This window comes from Bison bison, unplaced genomic scaffold, assembly GCF_000754665.1.
Source record: "Bison bison bison isolate TAMUID 2011002044 unplaced genomic scaffold, Bison_UMD1.0 scf7180017864270, whole genome shotgun sequence".
Classification (NCBI taxonomy): domain Eukaryota; kingdom Metazoa; phylum Chordata; class Mammalia; order Artiodactyla; family Bovidae; genus Bison; species Bison bison.
In genome coordinates this window covers 11,273,084-11,288,859 of record NW_011494842.1, presented here as the reverse complement: position 1 = coordinate 11,288,859, position 15,776 = coordinate 11,273,084, and the positions used below count along the sequence as shown (strand labels likewise).

The window sequence follows — 15,776 nt, the reverse complement described above, 5'->3', positions numbered from 1 at the left end:
ACCCTTTTGGAACCTGGAGGGTGGCTGTCCCTCCGACTGCTGGCACTGATCGTGTCCTCCTTCCCTGCCAGGCACAGACCCCAGCAAGCATTACCTCTCGGTGTACCGGAGTCTGGCAGCCATCTGGATCCTCCTGGGCCTGGCATGGCTGGCGCTGGTCCTCCCACTGGGCCCCCTGCTTCTGCACCGGTGCTCCCAGCTCTGGCTGCTTGGCAGAGGCCTCGGTCTCAAGGAAGGGGGAGCCCCCGAGACCAATGGGCTCCCTAGACCTCAGAAGATTCCCATCTCTGCATGAGCCCCCCAAAACCATGGCTGCAGAAGCCCCTCACAGCATCCTTTGTCCACCCCATAGGCCCCCTGGATTTCCTGCCACACCTCCTCCTTGGCCAACGCACTCACTTCCTAGCCAGAGCTGGTCTCAGGAGCTCTCCAGAGAGAGAAAGGAAACAGGAGGGCCCAAGAAAGTGACAGAAAGGAGACAGAACGGGAGACGGATGTGTGCGGAGCAAAATGTGTGCTGCGATCCCCGAGCCCCTCCCTCAAAAGTGACCTGTGGGGACGTCCCTGGTGGCCCAGTGGTTAAGGCTCCACTCTTCCAATGCATGGGGTGTGGGTTCGATCCCTGGTCGGGGAACTAAGATCCCACATGGCCAAAAAATTAAAAACAAAAAAAAAATGACCTGAAAAAGTTGAATCCAGACATGGATCATTATGACCAAATCTCCATCGCGCTTCCTGAACTGCCCCCACCCCCCACCCCAGAAGATCTCATACAGGACAATAAACAAAGGGCCGCTGTATCTGTGCCTCATCTGATACGTGTGCGGGGCGTCATCAGGCCCCCAGTGTGCGTCAGGCGCTGGCCCAGGCTCCAGGGCAGCAACAGTGACGCTCCTGCCCCCCAGGTGGAAGGACTAGACAAGCAGAGAGGCAAAACGACCCAGTGACCAAAACCTCATGGCACCAGCAGACCAAGATATGACGCGCACCCATGGGATCCGCTGGCCCAGGCAGGGACTCTGGAGCCATCATGATGCCTTCAGGAGGCTCCCAGCTAGAGGGGTGGGCAGGCTGCCTCCAGGTCTGCCTCTTCCTCTTGCCTAGAGGTCTAGAGCTGTCCGCGAACAAGGCTTCAGCACTCCCGGGCGTCCCACCCACTTTCCTGAGTATGGCCTCCCTTGACTGCCTCACGGCACCCTTTGATCTCATTACCCCTTCTGGGCTCTTACAAGCCCTTCCAAACCCTCCCTGGGAAAACACCAGCCAGCTGATCCCAGAAGATTTCCAGGAAATGAGCTGTGAGGAGGCCCAGCCTCCACTGGGAATATCTCATGCAGCCTGGCCTCTCTCCTGCCAGACTGTGACACCTCTGGCCAGAAGGAGAAGACAGATTTATACCGGTCTATCCCAAGCCCAGAGCTTCCCAGGTGGCTGCACTAGTGGTGCAGAACCCACCTGCCAATGCAGGTAGATGTTAAGAGACACGGGTTCAGTCCCTGGGTCAGGAAGACCCCCTGGAGGAGGGCATGGCAACCCACTCCAGTATTCTTGCCTGGAGAATTCCAGCGACAGTGGACCCTGGCAGGCTACATACTGTCCATAGGGTCGCAAAGGGTCGGACACGACTGAAGTGACTTAGCACACACGCACATATCAAAAGGCCCGAGCTCACCACGGACTGCAAACCTCTCTGAGCAAGACAGACCAGGGACCTCTGGACTGGACTGAGGTTAGACCGTGAAGCCGAGGAGGCTCTGGGTGGGACACTCAGGGAAGGATCTACAGCAGCAAGAGACCCGGGCTACACCCAGGACTTCCTGGCATGGAGGAGAAGCCTGAGAAACTGGGAACCCCCAGGACTCTTTATATTGAATCCTTCCTCCATCCTGGGTGGAGGAGGGAATAGGTTCATCTTCAGAAGCAGGGAATGGACAAGCCCGCTGGCTGAGACGCCTCTTGCCTCCCAAGTTCACGGGCAATTGGCGATAGATTGCTGGGATCTCGCATCCTTGGGTATATAAGGCAAGAATGGTGATGGGAGAGATCCAGAGACGACTTGACAGGCAGCGGGTCCTTGGTAATAATCCCAGGGCCCCAGGAAAATAAACTTGCCTGCCACTTTCTCTTCCCCCTGAGTGCGGTCTGCAGGAGTTCCTCCCACCGATTGCTACATACAGGACACGGGGAGGCCCTGGGCCGGTCTTTCCCAGCGCCTGCGGTCACCAACAGACCTCCCCTTCTTCCTGAGCTAGGCGTGCCTGGGGGTGGGCACTCCACACGCATTCGAGGCGGGGCCAGATGCCCACAGCTTGCCCTCTTTTTGTCCCCGGGATTGGATCCCAGCGCGGGGTGGGGCAGGGCTGTCCCATTCCCCAGCACACACCTCCTCTGCTGAGAAAACGGGGCAGAGGCGGGCGTTAGCGAGAGAAGGGACCAGCCGAGCTCCTCCCTAGCCCTTCCTTTGCGCCTCGGTCCGGGTCCATGGCTCCCGACTCCCGCCTCTCCGCCTCTCCGGCTAAGAGCGGATGGAGAGCCTGGGATGCGAGCGAGCGCGGGGTCCAGGGCTGCGCGGTACCGGTGCCGAGCACATTGCTCCTGCTGCTCACCTACCTGACTTACCTGGTCCTGGGCACCTGCGTGTTCTGGGCGCTGGAGAGCCCCGCGGCGCACGATTCCAGCAAAAGATTCCAGCGTGACAAGTGGGCTCTGCTGCGGAACTTCACGTGTCTGGATGGCCAGGCGCTGGACTCGCTGATCCGGGTGAGGGGAGAGTCTGGGCGGCCCGGGCGCGGGGGCGCTGGCTCAGCGGACCGCACGGGCACGGGGAGAAAGGGCACGGCCCGGCTCCGGTCAGGGCACCGCCAGGAGCACTTCTCCGAAATAAAGGAAGGCACGGACGCGCGGACGACTGGGGGCGCGCGTTGCAGGGAGGAGACCAGAGTGCTGGGCTGGATGGATCCCGATGCAAAGACCCCGGCTCGGGCGAGAGAAATGCGCAGCGCGGCTCCGTGAGCCCAGGGTTCGGGGCGAGAGGGCGGGACCCTCCCTGTCTGGAGAGTTGCGTGGCGCACGCATCCAAATCTCGGGGTGAAGGCGATAGGGGGCGCACTGACGGGGTCCAGGGCTGGTGGGGCCCGACCGGGTCCGGGTAGCGTTAGGACAGAGCGCGCTGCTCAGCTTGGGAGAAGGCGGGAGGGGTCCACCTGGGAATTTAGGGCGCTGTGTCGGGTCGGACAGCGGGCGAAGGGCGAAGGGGCACCCATGGCCCCTTCCACAGGAGACCTACATGCGAATTTGAGACCTGGGGGCGGGGACAGCAGAGGGCGCTGGTCTGGTCTGATGATGAGCGAGCCGGCAGCAAGATCTTTGGAGGCTGGGAGGAAAGGGGGTGCAGAGCGCTCTTGTCCCCGCTGCCACACACACACACACACACACACACACAACGCCCCAGGTTAAGTGGAATGGGGCCGAGGTGCAGGAGCCAGGGGCCCGGGGATTTGAGGTGCGCAAAAAGAAAGCAGCAGACACAGGGACGTTCGGTGGCTGAACCCGGGTTTCTCCGAGTCTGAGGGCACGCAGCGAGGGCCCAGAGGGTCTGCAGGGGTCGGTGGGTGGGAGGATGCAGAGATCGTGGAGGGCAGAGACTGCTGAGTGGGTGGGGGAAGACTCAGCGGGGCGAGGGGAGGGAGGCAGGCAGGGGAGGGTTCTTCCAGGCCTCACGATGGATGAAGGTCTCCTTCGACCCTGGGCTGGACAGAGGGCTGCTCGGATCTGACGCAAGCTTCCATCTCCGGGTCCCTGGCTTGGTCCATGAGCGCAGACAGCTGCACCCCTAGCCAGACGTCCCCGCTCTGCAGTCCGGGTGCCTTTTCTGGCGAGGAAAGCAGGGCCTGTGTCCCAGAGTTGCCAGCCCAAAGCTGGTCCCCAGAAGGTGGCAGGGAATTGTGCCTGGTGGCGAGGGACAAGGGCACTGGAGCGGAGGTGAAGTCCTGAGCCCTGGGACTGGGCGGATGTGTCAGGCCTGGAGCCCAGCAGAGGACTATCTCTGCTAAGAATCTCAGATGACACCTCCACCTTATCTCTAAACTTCTACAAATACAGACCGCCTAGTCCTGGAGGCTATGTGACACTCCCCTTGAAAAGGTGGTGAACTTCAATTACGAGCAGCCTGGCCCCCCAAAATATGACAGTGACAGCAATGGGAATGATAGGAAATACTTCTATGCAGCGCTTACTGCGAGTCAGGCGCTGTTCCTAATGTGTGAGCTCGCTCCACCCCCACCTGTCTCACAGGTGGACGCCATTATTATCGTGCCCATTGTAGAGATGGAGAAACTGAGGCTCAGAGAGATTACATACAAAGGCACGGCTTCATAGTCAGAGCGCTGGGGCTCTCAACCACCATGAGGACTGCCTCAGTGCAGATCTGCATACGGGGGTGCTTCCCAAGTTTCTTAGCGGAGCTCTCATCTCTTCCCCTCCACCCACCTCCGGCTCACCTCCACTTCACCTCCTTCCTCAGCCCCCTGTGGCTTCAACCATCCCCAGGAATACAGATGTGGTGTCTCCAACCCAGATCTCCCCAGTGAGGGCAGACATGTTCATGTAACTTCCTGTTGTTGTCATTCAGTTGCTAAGTTGTGTCCAACTCTTTGTGACCCCCTGGACTGGAGCATGCCAAGCCTCCCTGTCCCTCACCATCTCCCAGAGTTTACCCAAGTTCATGTCCATTGAGTTGGTGATGCTATTCAACCATCTCATCCTCTCCTGCCCTCTTCTCCTCTTGCACCTTCCTAGCAGCCCTCAAATTCCCCCCGGGTCAAGAGTAAGCAGCTCTGCTCTTCCCTGCTCCGAATATCTGTCCCCGCATCCACACACCTTCAGAGTGCTCTTAGATGTGTCCCTCACTACCTACACCAAATAAGCCCAGAGCCCTGGGCTTCTGAGAACCTCCTCTCTGTGCCTCCTGGGCACTCCGTGCCGGGATGCAGGCCAGGCCCTCTCCATCACTCACCCCTGCAGGACTCTCTCCTCTCCGGATCTGCCAGCATCTTCTGTACTGCCAGCTGCCACGGAGCACACATACCTGAGCTTGCCTCCCCTTTACTCGGTGACCTTGAGACAGGCCTGCCACTCCATCCCCAGCCTGGCTGCCAACTACCTTTCAGTCTCCCTAGTCTATATCCCAGACACAGTCCTCCCTTCCAGCCTTTGCCCCTGTGGTCCTATTTCCCTAAACGTCCTTCTACCAGGAACAATCCTAGCCAACCCTCTAGGAAGGCCCAACTAAAGCATCACCCTCAGCTGCCTTCTCACATTTGTACAGAATGCTAATGTTGATGACACACATTTTTTAAAGTACGTATGGAGGCAAAATAAGCACCTTTCAGAAAATCGAGAATCATGGGGGAAAACACACATAATCCTTAAAAAAACTGTATTTTGTACTTTGGTACGTTAAAGAAAAGCAATCACCCTCTCCATGAAGTCTTCTGCCCCTACCCCCATCAGAATGCACACCTTTCCTATCCTGTATTTCTACAGCATTATATTCATAATAATGATAATGATAGCAGTTGCTAACCTTAACCATGTTCCAGGTACTCTTCTAAGCCTTTACACCTAATAACTCATTAAACCTCAACAACTCCATGAAGTGGGTGCTATGAGTATTCCCGTTTTACAGAGAAAGAGACTGAGGCACAGAAAAGTTGGCTATCTTGCCCAGCTCACGTAGCTGGGTGCCTAAAGCTTCATGGATGACACTGTATCAAAGTTAGTTGAGTTTGGGGACTTCATTGGCAATCCAGTGGTTAAGGCTGCATTTCCAATTCAGGGGGACGATTCCTCATCAGGGAACTAAGATCCCACATGCCGACTGGCATGGCCAAAAATATAGATAGATAATTTAAAAATTAAAAGAGACAAAGTTAAGTTTGGCTTTGTCGCACTGAAAACTGAGGTCATGTCTCTTTCATCTTCAGCTCCCCTGATACCTCACATGCAGGTCCTGACCAGGGCTTGTTGCAAGAATGAGAGTGAACAGGAGAGAAAACAAATGGAGTTCTCCCAGCCAGTGCAATACCTGGGGCTGATCTGGGCTCCAGGGTAGACAGGGGAAGGAGCTGTCCCCATGCTCCCTGCCCTGGGGGAGGCCCTGGTTGGAGAGGAAGAGCCTCCTTGCCCCGGACAGGCTGGGATCAGAGTGGTTACAAGGACAGCCGTGTGTGTGTGTGTGTGTGTGTGTGTGTTTGGGTGCAGGGGCCCCATTGCCCCAGAGAGCCTGGTGGTCACTATAGCCTCTCCCCAGGGCATCATCGAGGCATACAAAAATGGGGACATCGTCCTTGGCAACACTACCAGCATGGGACGCTGGGAGTTTGTGGGCTCCTTCTTCTTCTCCGTGTCCACCATCACCACCATCGGTAAGAGAAGAATGGGGTCAGGGAGGGTTGCTGGGGAGGGTGGCCTTGCCTGAGAGACCGGGGACCAGCTTCTTTCAGAGGCATTACTAGGACCTCAAGCACAGTCAGGCCGAGCAGCCTGGACACCGCCTGGGAGCAGAACCTTGGTCTTACGGAAGATGTGCTGAATCAGCTCCTGCCCTCCACCCAGGTTCCTGGGAGGTTTGTGAAGTCCTGCTCTGGGGATTTCTGCTAAACAACTTTTCAGGAAGCAGAGGGTCCCCTGTGTAGCGGTAAAGACCCTCTGGGCACTGTAAGGGTCCTGGTCTGCTCAGTCAAGCCCACCTAACACTGAGCCTGGAAGGGCGGCAGGAGGGGGTGCAGGAGAATAAGGGGAACTTGGGAAGGAAGAAGGGACAGAACCCCCTGCCTCAGCCTTGGGAGAGGTGGCCACTGTCAGAGGCCTCCCCCCAGCTCACTAAGGCACCTCCTCACCCCCATCACCATCCTCCCCAAACCCCTCTCCTCCCCCACACACACAGGGACGCCCGAATAGTTCTCATTCCCCTTCCTCTGGCCCCATCCTCAGGAGAGCAGAGGCGAAACTTGTCCTGGGAAGGTGTCTGGGGGCTTTTGTTTGGAGAAGAAAAATGGCCTAGACCCCTCCAACTCTACACCCAGGAAATAACTCAGTGGGGCTGCCTGATCAACCAGCCCGGTCGCCCCGCCCCGGAGCCTGCATGACACCATACTCACCACCAGGTGGCAGGCTGACCCCACTGGTGGCTACAGCTACGTCCTCCAGCCAGGACGCTGGCCCCAGAAAACCAGGATCCCAGCCGCCCCCTACTCCCACCCCGCCCCACCCTACCCCCTGCTGCCCCTTCCTCCCCAGAGTGGAGCTAAGAAGATGCACCCAGAGGACTCTCTATCTGGCTTTAAATTAGACAATACTTCTTGGAAGCAGATCTCAGGCTACCCGGGGACTTGGGTAGTCCTCCACCGTGAAGCAAGCATGCTTGGGAGGCCCCTTGACTCCATGGGCCCCAGAAGGATGAGGCAGGATGGTGTTTATTCATCCTTACACCCCAGGGGTCTAGCATAAGCCTGGCATACCGTGGGCACTCAACAAATGCTGACACGTTAATAAATTCCAAAATACCCATTCCACCAGCATTCCCTGAGCTCCAGAGCAGGAGGGGCTGCTGATGTAGTCACTGTGGTCCAGGCCTCCTGGGTGTGCAGGGCGCCCTCATCTCTGAGCCCCACACCCTGACACCCCCTGCCCCAGGCCCACCTGATTCAGAGGTTCGCAGCCTCTCTGCCCAGCTCTACCATCCCCAAAGTGGACTCTGTCCCTCTCCCTTCTCTCCGCTCAGTGTAGCCCTAAAACTGTCTGGGCCAGCTCTGAGTGGGAGGAGGGCCCTAGGGGCTCTGCATCCTTCCGTCCCCGTCCCGCGTCTCTCCGCCCGCCCAGGGAGGGAAGAAGCGAAGTGAGGACAAACGGGATTCTCACGTTTTATGGTGCAAACACCGTCCCTCCTAGAGCATTGGTCTTCCAGTCTGCAGGACTGGGGCATGACCTCCATGGGAAGGGAGGTTAAGGCTGGGCTGAGGGAGGGAGTGTGTCGGGCCCTGCACGGCGCCTGGGAAGGGCACCCCAGCTGCCGCGTCCCATCCATAGCAATGGTAGAACCGGGGCCCCTGAGGATGGAAAGGCTCCCTGAAGTGTCCCCTTGCTGCCCTCAGGCTACGGGAACCTGAGCCCCCGCACGATGGCCGCCCGGCTCTTCTGCATCTTCTTTGCTCTTGTGGGGATCCCGCTCAACCTCGTGGTGCTCAACCGCCTGGGGCACTGCATGCAGCAGGGGGTACACCGCTGTGCCCGCAGGCTGGGGGGCGCCTGGAAGGTGAGGGGGCCGCGGGGGTCGCCACCGCCGCCTGGAGGGAGAGTCTCTGGTAGAAGAGGATGGATGCTGGCAGTCACGGGGTGCCCCAGGGGGTGGGCCACTGGTGGAAGCAGAAGGTCTTTCTGGAAATCAGGGTTCCCGGTGGGAGTGTAGTGGGGTTGGGGGGTCACTGCCCAGAATGGGGGGGGTCTTCAGTAACAAAGGGGCATCAGTGGGGAGACACAGGAAAGGCATGAGGCAGCCGAGCCCTTTTCAGGAGCCCGGAGAACACGCACTGGTGGAGAAGCCTCAAGGGCACCTCCCTCCTTATCCAGGGGAGTGCTAGCCCCATCTGCAGCTCAGTACCCTCCAGGCTATCTGCCCGCCCCCGCCCTGCCATCCCACGGCCGCACACGCCAGGCAGAACTAGCCTCACGGGGGCTGGGCGCCGTGTGCACCCACAGGACCCGGCCAAGGCCCGGTGGCTGGCAGGCTCCAGCGCCCTCCTGTCGGGCCTCCTGCTTTTCCTGCTGTTGCCCCCGCTGCTCTTCAACCACATGGAAGGCTGGACCTACGTGGAGGGCTTCTACTTCTCCTTCGTCACTCTCAGCACCGTGGGCTTCGGCGACTACGTGATTGGTGAGACGCGAGGGGCACCCTGCATGCGTCTGCTCATAGCCCGCATCCCTGGGCACCTGCTGCGTGCCCAGCCCCATGGGGTTTGGGGACCCAAAGTCCAGAGCACACAGGCTTAGTTTGGCTGGTTTAACCTGCCTTTGTGGTGTGATGGGGTTAAGGCCTCCCAGCTAAAAGTGACAGCTGGAGTTTGAACCCAGCACCTCGGGTTGTAAGCCACATTTCTAATCATTCTGAGGAACCTGAGGATCCCACAGGGTCACATATTATTTTTAAAGCTTATCAGAAGAAGGGGGGCTCTGAGTCCTCTCCCCCATCCATCTTTGGCCAGGGCCTCTCTCATTCACCTCTCCCCCACCTCACCCTGCCCCACAAAATGCCAACTTCTTACTGTCCCTGGGTTGAGGGCCACGTCGCCCCCATCACAGTGCAGGGGTGTCTGGCAGGAGAGCCTGAGAGAATCAGAAAACCCCAGCCTCTCCCAGCCCCCAGTCAGCCTCCAAACTCTTGAGTGTTAGAAAGAAAGAGCTGTGTGGTCCGGAGTGTCCAGGGTGGGGTTTATTCGGTGGTCATCACCCATCGTGGACAAGGTAAACAGGAGCAACTGTCCTCGCAGAACAGAGCCAGGTGGGTGCCCAGCAGGGGGCAGCAGAGAGGCGTTCTGTGGGCACAGGGGCAGCCTCATCCCCCTTCACTCCCTGCCCCTAAAGGGTCACCAAACGAGCACTGGCCCCCCAGCATCACGACACGCAGGCCTCAGGCGGGCTTTGTGCCCCACCTCCCATCGCTGATCCTAAACCGGGGAGGAGTCCCTTCTCTCCCTCAGAGAAAGACAGAACCCAGACTGGAATACGGAAATGAGGTCCCGGGACTTCCTTGGTGGCCCAGTGGCTACACTCCATGCTCTCAATGCCAGGAGCCCAGGTTTCATCTAGTTCTGGTCAGGGAACTAGATCCCGCGTCCCACAGCTACGACTCGGTGCAGCCAAATAAGTAAATAAATTTAATAAAAGAAGAAATGAGGTCCTACCAAAGTAACAAAGAGCTAGCCCATTAAGAGTAATGATTGTCACTGAATTTTACTGAGGAGGAAGATGACGCTCAGAGAGGCCAAGCCATTTGCCTGCAATCACACAGCTAGTAGGACACGAATTCTGATCTGTTTTTCTCCAAGAACTCTTACCCTTTCCAGACGGCCTCCCATAACCCCCGTCTGGGCTGCAGTGTTCCTGTCTGTAAAACGAGGGGCTGGGCCGGGTGATGGCTTCTGGCCTGGGTGCCGGGCCCCCTTCCCTGCACCTCTCCATCCCCAGGGTCCGGGGTTGGGGCCTCATGGTGCCCCTTCCCAATGTCCCCCATCCTGGAAGGGATGCTGTTGCTCTGGAAGGAAGTCTTTGGGATGGTTTCCTCCAAGTGAGTCATGCTTCCACTCCCGGCCCCAGAGGAGAAATGTGTCTGAGGACAGGTGACGCCAGCGTCCCCAAGGCCTCAACTGCCCCCCAAACACACACAGACACAGGCACACACACACACACGTGCAGCTCAGAGAATGAGTTCTGGATCTGTCCTCTCCTCTCTGTTCCCACTGCCGTCTCCCTAGTCTAGGCAGGGCCATTGCATATGGCTGGTTGCCCAGGTTGGGCACTGCACAACCCTAAGCGGTTGCCATTCACACAGAGCACAATGAGAAGGGCACCATGGACTGGAACAATCTCTGTCCTTGTGTCCCTTTGGCTCTTATGACCTTTAAAAATTACAAGTTCCGGAACTTCCCTGGCTGTCCAGTGGTTAAGACTCTGTGCTTCCCATATGGAGGCCTTAGTTCAATCCCCACTTGGGGAACTAAGATCCCACATGCCATGGGGGCCAGCCAAAAAAAAAATTCATGTCACCTGCCCAGCTCCTCTGAAAACCTCAGGGCTTTTCTGTAGTCGTTCTGGCCCCCTCACACCAACTCTCCCCCTTACCCCAGGGCTCAAAGGATGAAACTCAGGATTTGCCCATTTTAAACCCACAAGTCCTTGTTCTCTGAGGGTGCCCCGCGCAAAAAGCGGGGAAGAGAAACGGGAATGGGACCCCTAACTACAGTCTCTTGGTGCCCACTGACCACTGGGGCTCCAGAGTTTGGTCCTAGGTGGGAAGAGCTGACAATAGGCTCCTTAGAAGCGTGTCTGGACAAACCTCTGTGGGTTGTTAGGGCGCTCTGTGAGGATGTCCCGAGGCCCCATGGTCCCCTGAGGGAAGGCAGGGCCAGGGGGAGGAGGCAGGCATCTCTAGACATGGCACCCTGGAAAGAGGAGACAAGGTCTCTGCCACCACTGGGGGAGCAGGGGCTTGGGAGGTGGGCCGCGACCTCCACACAGCCATCTCTGCAGGAGCGAGGAGGGCTGATCAGAGGGTCCCTGCTACCCTGTGAGCCACCCTGTGGGGACTGATAGGGCAGGGAGGCTGGTGTGTGGGGTGCAGGCCCCCCAGAGCCCCCTCCCACCACATGCTGTGACTGAGAAGGCCTGGTATGAACCCATGAGGGCCCTTTAAGTCCACAGGGGTGCCGGGCAGACCATGTCCACGGAGTGGCAATAGGCAGCTCTGTCCCCTGCACCACGCACTTTTCCTTCTGCAGCCGTCTCAGCGCCTCATGACAAGTGACCACATGTACCCTCATTTGCCCTCTCCGTGAGAACACACAGCTCTGGCTTGAGGCTACTGCAGCTGGGCTGGTCAGAAGAGTATTTCCTGGGCACCCACGTCCAGTGGGGAAGCAGGGAGCTCAGAGTGGAGAGGGAGGCAGGGCCTGGTCACATAAAGAGCCTTCTCAGGCTGAGTCATGAATTCTGGACTCTGTCCTAAGACTACAAGAAAGTTCTGAAGGTTTTCAGAGGAGCTGGGTAGGTGACATGATAGTGCCTGTAATTCTTAAAGGTCACAGAGCCTAGTGGAGACAAGGACAGAGGCCATACCAGGTCCACGAGCACATCTTCCTTGTGCTGGGTGTGAATGGCAACCTTCTAGGGTTGTGCAGTGCCCAGCCTGCACAACCAGGCCCCCGCTGCCTCATTGACAGCCCCAGAGAGGAGAAAGAAGTTGATGAAAGTCATAGTACAAGCAAGCCAAGGACAGGTCTAGGATAGACTCCCAAGCTAGGGATCCTCATGTGCACATGTTCTGGAATCTTCCATAGCTGAAAGGGGACAATCCACCTTCAGCTCTTCCCCATGTCTCTCAGCCCTCCTTGTCCTCTAGGGACAGGGTCAAACCCCTTTCTCGGATGGGAATGCTGAGGTCCACCACCTGGACTCTGGGCCTCCACTGTCCCATGTCAGCAGCCACAGGGGCGTTGTCTTCATAGCCGTTCCTCTTGTCCAAACGCCGCGGTCAGAACAGCCCCCAGGTCCCAGCCGCTTGCCCCTCCTTGGCCCTGCAGCCAGCCCCCATGTCCCCCAATTGCATTTGCAACTCAGTTGAGCGCCTTGCCAGCTGCCGGGTCTCCTGCTGCTTATGATTTCAGCTAAAGAAAAAATGAAATCAGAAGGGAGAAGAACACCTCCTCCCCTTTCCATCGACAGGAGCAAGCCAAGCCAACGGGTCCCTGGGGGCAGAGAGCTGGCTCACAGCTGCTCTCATTTGGGACCGCCAGCGGAATCGTGGCCTCCTAACCCAATCAGCGTAATCCAATCCAGGCTGCTGCCAGGTGGTGATGTCAGGTCCAGGGCTGTGCGCTTATCCCCGAGCTGGGACCCAGGAGATGTGTCCAGGCTGGGGAAGACAGCGAGGAGTGGTAGTGTTGGGGCCAGCAGGACAGAATGGGAAGTGGACAGAGAGGTGGGTAGTGTAGAGATCGGAGACAGAAGAAGATGTCAGGGAAATAAAAGGCCAGAGCTCTGCCCTTTGAACAATCTTGTTCTGATGAGGGAGGTAAGATAGACCCCCAGGACAGAGGGAAGAACGAAGTTATACGCAGCCTCTTATATATATAATTTTATTTATTTTTAAATTTATTTTTGGCTGTGCTGGGTCTTCGTTGCTGTGAGGCTACTCTCCAGTTGCTGTGCGGGCTTCTCATTTTGGTGGCTCCTCTTGTTGCTGAGCACAGGCTCTAGGGTGCTTGGGCTTCAGTAGTTGCGGTTCCCAGACTCTAGAGCACAGGCTCAGCAATTGTGGTACTCAGGCTTAGGTGCTCTGCAGCATGTGGCATCTTCCCAGACTCGGGGGTGAACCCTCATCTCCTGCTTTGGCAGGCGGATTCTTTACCACTGAGCCAACAGGGAAGCCCTGGAGCAGGCTCTTCACATGACCTACCTAAGCCTCACAGGGAGCTCCATCTGTTTTCTCCTTCCGTCATTCCTTATCCAGTCCTGATCCGTGGGGCTCCAAAGCTGAGAAAAACAGTCACCTGACTACAGATGTACTACAGATCTTACATGCCAGGCATGTACGATATGAACACGTTACGATATGAACCATATGATAATCACAACAGTCCTAGAAGGTGGACCCTCTTATTGTCCCCGATTTATAGATGAGGAAGCTGAGGCCCAGAGAGAGTAAGTAACTTACCTGGCCAAAGCACAAGGGCTGTGAGAGAGGGTAACACAGGGGCTCAGTCTAGTCTCTGAGCTGGGATCTGAAGGGTGAGGAAATGAAGAGCATTCTGAACTGCAAGGACAGCGAATGCAAAAGCCCTGGGGCAGGAAGGTTGATAGATGGAGAAACAGGGGAAGGACCAGAGTAACCGGAGCACAGCGCTCAAGGGAGAGATGTGCAAATCCAGTCTGGAGAAGCAGATGGTGGGCGCTGGGATGAGCCAAGAAGGAAAAATTATTGTCCCCATTTCACAGGCAAAGGACATTCAGGCAGATGATAGTCACACAGCTAGTGAGAAATGAGCCTGGATACAAACCCCAGCAGTTCCATTTCTTCTTCCTAAAGCTGCTGGCAAGCTGCCTTTCCTTTGAGAAAACCAAACATAGAAACAGGCAAACCGCAGAGCAGGTATTACACACTCTCGGAGGGTTTCCTATGACAGTTTCTGATTCAGTGATCTGGAATGGAATCCAGACCATTCGCACTTCTAACAAACTTTCAGGCGATGCTGATGGTGCTGGTCCACAGGCCCCACTTTGAGAACCACTGGGACAGAGCATAAGCAGAGTCCTTCAGAAAGACAAAGGGGAATTTTAGGGTCAAAACTCTAGGAGTTAATCCAGGAGGCTTCCTAGAATCCTAGGGAGGTGATCCCAGCCAGCTCAGACCAGTTTGGACCCCCCACGTTCTGCTTATACACACAAAGCCATGTGTGTCTGTTTCTGTTTGGGGAACTTGGTCCTGACTTTCCCAGGTCTGCATCCTCTGACCTTGCTTCTCCCTCAGGAATGAACCCCTCCCGGAATTACCCGCTGTGGTACCAGAACACAGTGTCTCTGTGGATCCTCTTTGGGATGGCGTGGCTGGCGTTGATCATCAAACTGATCCTCTCCTTACTGGAGGCTCCACGAGAATCATACTCCTGCTATCCTCAGAGTTCCAAGGGGAACTTCAAGCCCCGAAGCTGCAGTCAGGGCCTGGATGAGGAGGCAGGACCCCACTCCCCACAGCCAAGCTGCTCTCCAGAGGGGCAGCACCCAGAACCTTCTACTCAAGTCTCATGCTGCGGAAAGGACAGCTAACTATATTCCAGCATTTGTTCCACTTTCTTCTTCAGCAAGAAGATTATTGATTTTAAGCTCAGCATAAGACCACCCAGACTAAAGTTTACAGTTTTTGGTCTTCCCTTGAAGCTAGGTGCAGCTATATGATTAAATTTTATCCAGTGGGATATACAGAGAAGTAATCTGTGTGACTTACGGATGTGACTTACAGTGTGTGGAGGGTACTCCTCTTTACCACTCCCTTCTGGCTGGCTGCAATGGTGGCTGGAGCTCTGGCAGCCATGTTGCACCATGAGTTGGAGGCCATGTTTGAGACTGGTGACACAATGAAACAGAAGGAGCCTGGACTCTTGACGTTTGCAGAGCCACCATAACAAGCCTGGACTGGATTCCACCAGACTTCATTTATATAAGAGAGAAATAAAAATTAAGCTTATTTAAAACACTATGAATTGAGTTTTTCTGTCACTCATAACCAAATCTAATTCTAACTCCAGGTGACACGTGTACCCAGAGGCAAAGGCAGCTTCTGAGACTGGAGCATATTAGAGAAATCACTCCCTCCCCAGGTGGATTTGCCCCAGACAGGAGGAGGGAATGGACTGAGGGCTGCAGTGCAGGTCCCCACAGCCCCAGAGACCTTCCAGGTAAATTCATTACAGATTTGCTGATACCTCTCAGGGCTCCTATAGGCAGCAGGCAACTGGTCCCAGTTTGGCTCCTAATTCTTACTCAATCACTCACTATACCACAGAAAAGCCTAGAACAGGCCAGTGGGCTCCTCTTGACTCAGCCTGCCCCACTGCATTTGAAGGCTCCAACCACTGTTTGTAAAGCCAGGTAGAGTTTGCAGAGGTCATTTCTGTTTGCAAAGCACATCACCCTAAGCATTTCTATCTCTTACTCAGGGTTGCTATTAAGGCAGCACAGAGCTGTGTGGTCCCCACTACACCCAGGAACCCAAGCCCAGCCAGGAGCCCCTGGCAGTACCAACCAGCACCTACAGGTCACCTGGGGCAGCTGGGTCCTTGGTCTCAGCAGGCACCTGCAAGTCTGCTCCCCTCCACCGTCCTATAGATAGCATCTCAAGGACCTGGGGTTGCTCCATGTAGCTCCTCCCTGTAGGCAAACCCCTCAGCCTCAGAGCCCTGGTGGAACTGGGTCAGGGGCAGTCTCTTGGCAGAGTAAGAAGGAAGGGT

General features: G+C 56.5%; 2 protein-coding genes across 4 annotated transcripts in view; both read left to right on the top strand.

Moving 5' to 3' along the window:
• KCNK16 (potassium channel, subfamily K, member 16) overlaps positions 1-469 on the top strand; it is a 6,553-nt gene extending 6,084 nt beyond the window's left edge. The window contains exon 5 of the mRNA XM_010848701.1: positions 72-469. Coding sequence (XP_010847003.1) covers positions 72-295 — 224 coding nt within the window. The 3' untranslated portion in view covers positions 296-469. The remainder of the gene's footprint in view (positions 1-71) is intronic.
• A 1,880-nt stretch (positions 470-2,349) lies between these two features.
• On the top strand, positions 2,350-15,023 carry KCNK17 (potassium channel, subfamily K, member 17). 3 transcript variants are annotated; one of them, XM_010848699.1, is made up of 6 exons: positions 2,350-2,760; positions 6,311-6,425; positions 6,506-6,626; positions 8,154-8,314; positions 8,758-8,932; positions 14,300-15,022. In XM_010848699.1, exons 1-6 carry the CDS (start codon positions 2,482-2,484, stop codon positions 14,496-14,498), a joined length of 1,050 nt encoding a protein of 349 aa, XP_010847001.1. In that variant the 5' UTR covers positions 2,350-2,481; the 3' UTR covers positions 14,499-15,022. The 3 variants fall into 3 exon arrangements, with proteins under 3 accessions (XP_010847001.1, XP_010847000.1, XP_010847002.1); XM_010848698.1 differs by having other exon boundaries at positions 6,494-6,626; XM_010848700.1 differs by lacking the exon at positions 6,506-6,626 and having other exon boundaries at positions 14,300-15,023.
• The last annotated feature ends 753 nt before the right edge of the window (positions 15,024-15,776 follow it).